This window comes from Aulonocara stuartgranti (assembly GCF_965226115.1).
Source record: "Aulonocara stuartgranti genome assembly, chromosome: 4".
NCBI classification, from domain to species: Eukaryota; Metazoa; Chordata; class Actinopteri; order Cichliformes; family Cichlidae; genus Aulonocara; species Aulonocara stuartgranti.
This window is the reverse complement of record NC_138942.1, coordinates 18,083,736-18,091,944: the sequence shown is the minus strand read 5'-3', so window position 1 is coordinate 18,091,944 and position 8,209 is coordinate 18,083,736. Positions and strand designations below refer to the sequence as shown.

Sequence of the window (8,209 nt, the reverse complement as noted above, 5' to 3'; positions counted from 1 at the left end):
AGAAATGGTCATTGCTGTACTAGCTTTGTGATGTGAACTCAAACAGATAGGACTTCTGTGCAGAATGCAGAAGTGAGAAGGTGATGTGGCTGCAAGCGATACTGCTCTCAGTTCGAGCGATGAGGAAGTCTCACCACACGCACACAGGTAGCAAGAACTGGCAGCCACAGTGTGAAATTGTAATCTGAAGGTTAACATGTCTGTGGATGGGACCGAGCTGCTTTTTGAGAGCTTTCTACAAAAAAGAAAAGACACGGTGGTAAGTTATAAAGCTCCTTTTGCCCTTGAGTTACTGTGAACGTTACGGTTGTTGTTAGAAAGTGACTTTGGGCACTCTCTGCTGTGGTTGTAGAAAATGAGATGGGTCACATACTGGTTCAGGCTTCAAAACACAACCTTGTTCTTCTACACTAAGAAGAATGGAAGTGCTGTAAGTGTTTTTGTTTTATTTAATTAGTAATTCCCATTTAATTATGGTTTCATTACAGGTAGAAATAGAAAATGCCTCTTGTAAAGATCTCACTGCTTTGTATGTTCACACTGGACGTTTTTCTCTTTGCAGTCGAGCTTGAGAGGATTTTACTACATATACACAGTAAGTCCTTCATATCCCTGAATATTACAGTTTATATACAGGAAGCTGATTTTGCACATGTGGCAGTAAGTGCCCAAATTAACCACAGTAAGCATTTTTATTGAGTGTTTTTTTTTTATTTGTTAGCACTAGCAGTGGTGCCTCACTAATTGATGCCTCTGATGAACTACATTCATTTGATGGCTTCACTCACAAGTTGTCTCACAATAATGTGAAATAAAATGTATTCTTTCATTTTACTCTACAACTATATAAGCCAGTCTCACACATGACTGCTTTAACCTCTTCTCTTAATAAGGAAAGTGCTGTATTTAAGGCTGTGAGCAGCCTTTCTCTTTAAATGAGCACCACTTCTCTGAAATGCACTAGCACATATTTTCCAGTCTGTTTGTGATTTCTGGGGTACTTCCGCAGCTGTTGCGCCTGTACGTGAGTTTGGATTACCTAAATGTGTCATCTGTCCTCTGGGTCAGGTGCAGTCAGTGCGAGAGGTCCAGAAAGCTGACAGGAAGCGCTTTATTTTTGAAATAACCATGACAAATGGGAAGAAAAAAGTGTTGGTGAGTCATTACTGCGTTTTAGAAATGTCATATTTCTAATTTTGATATGCATGTTGTCAATTGTAAGTTCAATCCTTTTCCCTCTTCAACCACTGGACACGTGTGTGTGTGGTGCAGGCAGCAGAGACGGAGGACCTCAGGAAGGAGTGGGTGGGATACCTCTGGCAGGCCATGCATCTCTCTGCCTCCACGACCTCCGTCTCTGAGGACGCACAGTAAGATCTGAATTTACAATCATATCCCGGCAAATTTTCTTTCTTTTGTTTTTTTTGACCTTTCACTTTTTCTGCTCCTCAGACTTGATGTGTGTGAGCAGCGAGAAAGACTACATAGCATGGCACCCATCTGCTCACACCGCGAAAGTGTCATGGAGGAGCTTCCAATTCGGCCCCTCTCTGCGCCCCCTCCCTCCGACTACATCTACGCACAACCCCATAAAATCTGCCCCCGCACCAAAGACACCTTGCCACCCAAAGACACCTGGCAACCCAAAGACACCTGGCAGCCCAAAGACACCTGGCAGCCCAAAGACACCTGGCAACCCAAGGAGACCTCTCAGCCCCAAAACACCTGGCAGCCCACAGAGCAGGACAGCGAGGAAGACATTTATCAGAACACAGGGAAAGCCTACCAGAATCGCAACGGTAAAAATGATCATGACTGTCTCTCTGCACCATCACAGCTTGAATTGTTATTTCTGGTACTAAATGCTGCTGTTCTCAGATGACTGTCCCAGCGATCCCCAGTGGTCCAGCCAGATGAGCAGTGCAGAAGCCGGACAAGAAGGACACTATGATGTTTTGCCTATTAGAAACAGTATGACCAAAAACTTTGAAATAGTTAGAAATAGTTAAGCTTTCACAATAAGAGCATGCAGATGTCCAAGAGGGGGCTCTAATGTGTGTCACATCTTCAGGGTTGTGTAAGGCGAACCGCTCAGCAGAGGCAGAAGAGGACGTTTACGATGTCCCTGCGTCCTACAGACAGACTGCTGAGTGTCATGGTGAGACTGTGGTTTGCTTGTAGAGGAAAGAAGTGAAAAGTCTGAATATTTGTTGTTGTTTGCTGATGTTTTATCCATTTCACACCCTCGCAGAGAGTGTCTATGACGTGCCAAGCTCACTCCTGAGAACCATGTCTGATCACACCATAGGTAACTTCTATGACTTTACCCGGTTAAACAATTAAATAACCCAGTTCTTCATAAACTCATTTGACAGTGTTTGTTTGCATCTGCAGACGATCAGCCAGAGGAAGGAACCTACTGGAATATATGAGGTGTAGTTTCAGAGCATCGGTGGAGGCCGGCAAACTCACCAGCTTTGGATTGGAAGACCGTCGCTGCTTCATCTCTTTATCTTTGTGTTTCAGTTTTAAATGAAACTAATCGCGTCTTCTACTCTGGTTTATTTTTTTCCCCCAACCGACTCTACACAATGAGAACTTTTAACGTGTGCTGCAATAGTTTGTTTTGATGCTGGTATGTAAAGGCAGACAGGCAGTAAAAACTGCATCAGTTCTGTGAAATGCACTTGCACACAGTTTCATTGTATCGGTTGCAGCCAAAGGAAGGAACTAAGTGGATGATTTGAGCTGTGGTTTCAGAACATCAGCACAAGCAGCTCCACACGCTGTCAACCTTGGGAACTGTTCATTTCTGTATTTTATTTGTTTTACTAGAAGTAGCAGTATTGGATACTAGTACTATTTATACAAATGTAAATAATATCCCTCATCTTTGTTCAATGTTTCGTCTAAAACTAGGCAACAGATACGACCGCAGCAGAGGTTCAACTGTGGTATTTATTTACTCCTTCTATACAAGACCAGAGAACCACAAACACATATTTATAGGTAGAGAAAACATGCTGTACAGAAATGTGTACACACAAAGAACTGCAGGGTCAGTCACACTATGTTTCACAAAAGTAAAAACAATTCATTTTACATGTCAAACTTGGTTCACAGTTTAAAAGTATACACCATTATACTTTACTGATATTGCTGTATTACACACTTTGGACTTGATTTAATGGGAATGATCTGAGCTTAATGCTAAAACACTTTAAAAGAAGGAAAGAAAGTAAAAGTCTACTATGAGCTTGTTGTCAAATCTGTATTTTTAATCTCTTATTTCATTTATTTTGTGGGAAACTCTTTAAACGCCACGCACTCAGTTTAGTGATGTAGCGAGCGATCACGTGGTGCCTGTGAGCTGATGAAGGCTGTGATACTGAATGTAAACAAAAATATTCACACATTACAAATACGACAATTTTCTTTCCGTTACCAGAGTAAGACTAAACATACAGTTGGTACACACACAGTATCCTTACTCATTAAAATAATTTAGTAGTGCATATATTGTGTTGAAATACAAGCAAAAACAAGGCGCACGTATGTAACAAGCAATGCGTAAAAAGTGATTTGTGCAGTCGCAGTAATTTTTTCCCCTCACAATCAAAATAAATTCTAAATATTAATGAATTGATAAGAATAGAATTAAATAAGCCACACGCTACGCCCTGTTGTCATCTTTGTCAGTTAGCAAAAATACCAGAAATAATATTTGGTTCATAGTATTGTGATACACAACACAAGCTGCACTACCCACTCAACAACTGCAGTTTAAACAATCTGTTTTTCTTCAATTTGTACTTATCTTCACTGAGGTAATGTCCTTAGAAAGTTATAATTTGTGAATTACAGCTGGCGTTAATAGTTGTCATTGTTAATACAGTGATGCTACTAAATCTGTTACTGCTTTACAGTACAGTATATTCCAAGTCTGACCACCAGTCTCCAAAACAGTTTTATAACTTACACATTTTATTACGCAGCAGCCTCGACAGCTGCGATTCTCTCAGGATATCTGATATTTTAGATTGTAGTGTGAGGTTTGCTGGTAGTGCACGTCGGTCGGGGATCACGCTTGGGCCTGGGATTGTTCCCTGAGGAACTCCTCCAGGACCGTGATGATGCTGCAGGCTTCGGGCAGGTCGCTGTGCTCGGCCCGGGCGTTCTGCAGGAGCACGTCCCCGTTTCCGCAGCCCTGCAGGAACTGGCAGCAGCGAAATAGCGCGTAGTGACTCATCTCTGCCTGCCGCACAAAGCGCTTCAAGCTGTTCATGTCCTGGATGGCCTGCAGGGGGAGAGACAAAGTAGTGGGTTTTACAAAAAGGGAAGAGGCGAGGATGGAAAAAAAAAAAGGCAACAAGTAAAAAAAAAAACAACTACAGTCTGTGTGTGTGTGTTTTCCCACCTTAAGTTTAAAGTTCTCCAGAATCTGTCTGAGCAGGAACGGATTGCAACGCTCTGCAGCGTTCAGAAATGCTTGAATCCAGTCATCACAGAAACGGTTACTGACTGAGGGGACAAAACATTTTTATTAGTTTCTCAGACATTACAAAGACAGACTACATACATGTCACAGTGTGTGAGTTACCAGTTTTTGTGAGTGTGGGTGGGCTGGTGGAGCAGTCTATAATCAGGGCAGACTGTGCGTCCTCTGAGATGGCCTTGCACAGAGAAGCGGTCGTGGTGTCTTGCTGGGAAAGTCCCTGCAAACTGGCTGCTTTGATGAACCTGAGAGCATAAAGTGGATGCTTTTTTTTCTTCACACTGAACTGCTGAACATGAACAACAGGAAGAAAGACAGACCTGATACATGAGGATCAGCATGGACTTCGTCACCTCACTCACCTGGAAACGTCAGCCTTCGTCCTCTCGTCTGAATTGATGACCTCGACATGTGTGTGACTCAGAGCCTGTGCACACAAGGTTTTAGAGGTTGAAATGAATTAAGCTGGAAACAGACAGCTAAACCATGATTTCAAAACCAGTTCACCCAGAACCAAAGTAACACTCATCTTCCTCCTTGGTGTAATTATGTCAAAATGAACTGAGGTTTCAAGCACCTCGTTGAATCTAAGCAATAAAGAATTTATTCTTCTATGAAGGGCAAAGGGGGTCCAACCTGCTACTACTGAGGTGTACTGAATAAAGTGGTCAGTGAGTATATGTAGTTCCAATACTTTTCAGACGTGTAAAAAGGATAAAGACTGATCACAGACAGTGAATGTGTGGAAACCCTGGCAAGTCTCACTGTAGTTATGGAAACCTGTGCTTAATTCAATTTGTTTTTTTAGCACCCCACACATTTTATATAAATCTATTAATTGTCTTGAGGATCAAGTGAGGGGTGATTTGATGATAGAAATGATGTAATATTCTTGAAATGAGAGCAAACCAAACCACCTGTGACCGAGGTTTGTTTCTAGAAACACTTTTTGGTAACTGTTATGTAATGTCTTCCTCACCAGGGTTATGTCACAAGCTTCTGATATTATTCCAACACTTGTCTCATGGAGTATTGTACCTATTAAACAAAATTCCTCTCTAGAGCAACTCGCAGTGTTATTCTTGAGTCCTCCATTCTTATCTTAATTATTTATTCTCTTGTATCAGATGAGTGTTTGCTTTGTGAGCACTTATCTTTACTGGACATACTTCAATAAGTAAACAGTGTAGTGGTGAGAAATGACTCACAGCGTGGAGCAGGAAGCTGATGTTGCTCTGGACCAGCTGCACCACTCGATGAATGTGCATCACAGACTCCTCGTACCACTGACTCAGATAGGGGCGCACCTCCGTCTCAAGGTTCTGCAGCTAAACACAAACAAAGTGGGACACGTCAGTCTTGCACGGATAATACTATAACATATTATTGGTACACAGTTACACTGTTATTGCACTGTCATACCTCTGGGGTTTGCAGGCTGCTGTGCAGGCCTTGGACGTACTTATCGAGCTCTAATCTGAATGTGTATGCAGTCAAGGAATTTGAACTGTAACACGGACGCACCACAACAATGCAGTGAAACACATTCCGTAGCAGCAAGGAGGATCACGTATAATAGTCCTGGAAAGCAATTTACTTAGAACTTTGGCTTATTTTATACAAAAGGATATAAATTCAGTCCTTTTTCAGACCCTCCCATAAAGCAGATGACATATCCATTTCCATCGGAATCCGGCTGTTCGGGAGACCGTTCCTGCTCCAGGAGGCAGCAGTAGCAGCCGACGGCCTGCTCTGGAATACTGTCGAGTAAAAATTCAGAATGGTTGTGTTAATAAATGTATACATTTCCACTGCTGAGACATATTTCCAGTTAAACTTTAGCTTTTCATTAGTATGGTTAAATGAAACGGGCTATATTCACTTTGATATAAATACATAATATGCTTCCACATCATGACCTGCACAAGTCTAACAAACGAGATGAGGTTCAAAACATGTGCTCAAATATCCAGCTGAAGTTATGCCAGAAGCTTGTGGACTCTGTGTGGATTAGAGAAAATCTTAAATAAATTGAAGCTTGTGCACCCAGTTCTTGTTTTATTTTTAAAGTTCTTAAAGATGTAGCTGTACAATCATTCCACACCGGAAGAAGAACAGTTCAAAGAAAGCATATTGAGTGTGTGTAAGCTTACCACTGCTGTATGTAAAATTATTACCTGAGTTCCACAGTGGCAATGTTGCCCATGCCTCCAAGCAGGGCTCCTTTGCTCAGCCTCCTTGAAATGTAGGTCCGCAGCTCTGGCTCTGCCTCTGATGGCAGGCTGCTGTCAATTAGTGTGAGGCTGTGGGCAAAGCAGAGAGTCAGTGTGGATAAAAACAGCCAGTGCAGGGATGAGAAGTTTGTGGAAGCCACTGAAGTCAATGGAGAGGAGATGGAGAAAGCTGATGACAATATGCAGCACACAACACACAACTGAGTCACATAGTTGTTAAACTTTTCCACACTCTACAAAGACATTCAAAGTTATTTTTATTAGTTTTTTTTTTTTACCAACAGTAGTTGATACATAAAAGTGGAGCCACTGTTTAGATCAGGAGGCACCTTAAGGCCACGTAACTCAGAAGCAGAGTGATGACCAGTTGGAACAAAAACCATGAATGAAAACAGCACTGAATCCATGTTAATCGGATTGCCGGTGGCAGCTCGTGGAAACACTGATGCACAACAAAGAAAGCCAGAGAGAAACCAGGCAAAGCAAGTGGGAGGTAGGCGCTGGCTCCTTCGTTACCTAAAGTCTTCCTGACTGGTTGTGGAGTCTGCTCGTCTCTGGTTCCATGCCACATTTTCCCCAGAAGCCTCAGATCTAAGACAATCGACAGTTTACTCATCACCTGGTTAGAGTTTAATGTATAAAGTGGGCTTTACCCGCATAATAGCATGAGAAGGGACAAATACAGCTAAATAAAACCATAAACTACACAGAGATATCTTTCCTGGCTGTGTTCAGAAATAAAAGGAGGATAAGGGTTATCCACAGTAATAATCCTAAGATTTTAAACATGCTCCTAAATTCGAGTTATCGATGCAAGAAGCAGAACCATAGGTATCATATGGTTGCAGCAAAGCTCTGCAAAGAAGAAACCTAGCAGATAAATAGCCACGGTTACCTTGTGCCTTGATAAAGATAGATGGTGTAGTAGCAGTTCAGCTGAATCTTCTGGCTGTATCCAGCTATTTCTTCGCTGTCAAAGTCATCTCTCTCCTCCACGTCGATTGAATCTTGGAAGGACGAGGTTTGGGAGGCAAACATGCTGCACGGAGAAAGCTAGCAGCGGCTACAGTGGAAGATGACAAGGACAAACTTTATTGTTTAGCTGAGCTGCTTTAATATGAAAAAAAGGACTGTAAACGTTGCAAGCCCTGACTGATATTAACTGAAAGCCAACAAACAACGGCTTCGTTTATGGTCCTACTGCGCATGTCCTCTTTGTACGTTTCCAAATACGTCCGACTTCAAAGTGGTTTGCTGGAAGTTCCTGGGTCCGACCAGGTAAATAAAAGCGAGGGTAACATCCTATAACGAAAGAGCTTAAAACCCATTAAATCTTGCAACGTTTTTTAATATCTTTATTTAATGCCAATGTAACTCTGGCGTCTTTTTTTAAATATATCTTGCTTGTGTTTCTGTTATGATCGGCTTATTTTGCATACTGTGATTCATATAGCTCAATCTTGTAGTTTTGAATTTACTT

General features: G+C 41.9%; 2 protein-coding genes across 3 annotated transcripts; one reads left to right on the top strand and one right to left on the bottom strand.

Annotated features, from left to right (window-relative positions):
• The first annotated feature begins 21 nt into the window (after positions 1–21).
• On the top strand, positions 22–3,268 carry LOC309704476 (uncharacterized protein). Its single transcript, XM_082529647.1, has 10 exons — positions 22–259; positions 353–430; positions 563–595; positions 1,069–1,155; positions 1,273–1,370; positions 1,453–1,799; positions 1,879–1,971; positions 2,072–2,158; positions 2,252–2,308; positions 2,395–3,268. Exons 1-10 carry the CDS (start codon positions 197–199, stop codon positions 2,430–2,432), a joined length of 981 nt encoding a protein of 326 aa, XP_082385773.1. The 5' UTR covers positions 22–196; the 3' UTR covers positions 2,433–3,268.
• Positions 2,940–7,967, bottom strand: cUnh17orf75 (chromosome Un C17orf75 homolog). 2 transcript variants are annotated; one of them, XM_082529645.1, is made up of 10 exons: positions 7,625–7,967; positions 7,246–7,320; positions 6,673–6,798; positions 6,127–6,255; positions 5,918–5,978; positions 5,704–5,823; positions 4,858–4,922; positions 4,601–4,740; positions 4,418–4,521; positions 2,940–4,297 (listed from the first exon to the last, which is right to left on the bottom strand). In XM_082529645.1, exons 1-10 carry the CDS (start codon positions 7,765–7,767, stop codon positions 4,082–4,084), a joined length of 1,179 nt encoding a protein of 392 aa, XP_082385771.1. In that variant the 5' UTR covers positions 7,768–7,967; the 3' UTR covers positions 2,940–4,081. The 2 variants fall into 2 exon arrangements, with proteins under 2 accessions (XP_082385771.1, XP_082385772.1); XM_082529646.1 differs by lacking the exon at positions 7,246–7,320.
• Between the last annotated feature and the right edge of the window lie 242 nt (positions 7,968–8,209).

Coding starts and splice junctions, on each gene's coding strand:
- cUnh17orf75 (XM_082529645.1), bottom strand. CDS start 7,767: ATGTTTGCCTCCCAAACCTCGTCCTTCCAAGATTCAATCGACGTGGAG. Junction 6,799..7,245: donor ACCAGTCAGGAAGACTTTAG/GTAACGAAGGAG, acceptor CTTTGCCCACAG/CCTCACACTAATTGACAGCA. Junction 4,298..4,417: donor TGGAGAACTTTAAACTTAAG/GTGGGAAAACAC, acceptor CTCCCCCTGCAG/GCCATCCAGGACATGAACAG.
- LOC309704476 (XM_082529647.1), top strand. CDS start 197: ATGTCTGTGGATGGGACCGAGCTGCTTTTTGAGAGCTTTCTACAAAAA. Junction 596..1,068: donor GATTTTACTACATATACACA/GTAAGTCCTTCA, acceptor CCTCTGGGTCAG/GTGCAGTCAGTGCGAGAGGT. Junction 1,972..2,071: donor TGTTTTGCCTATTAGAAACA/GTATGACCAAAA, acceptor TCACATCTTCAG/GGTTGTGTAAGGCGAACCGC.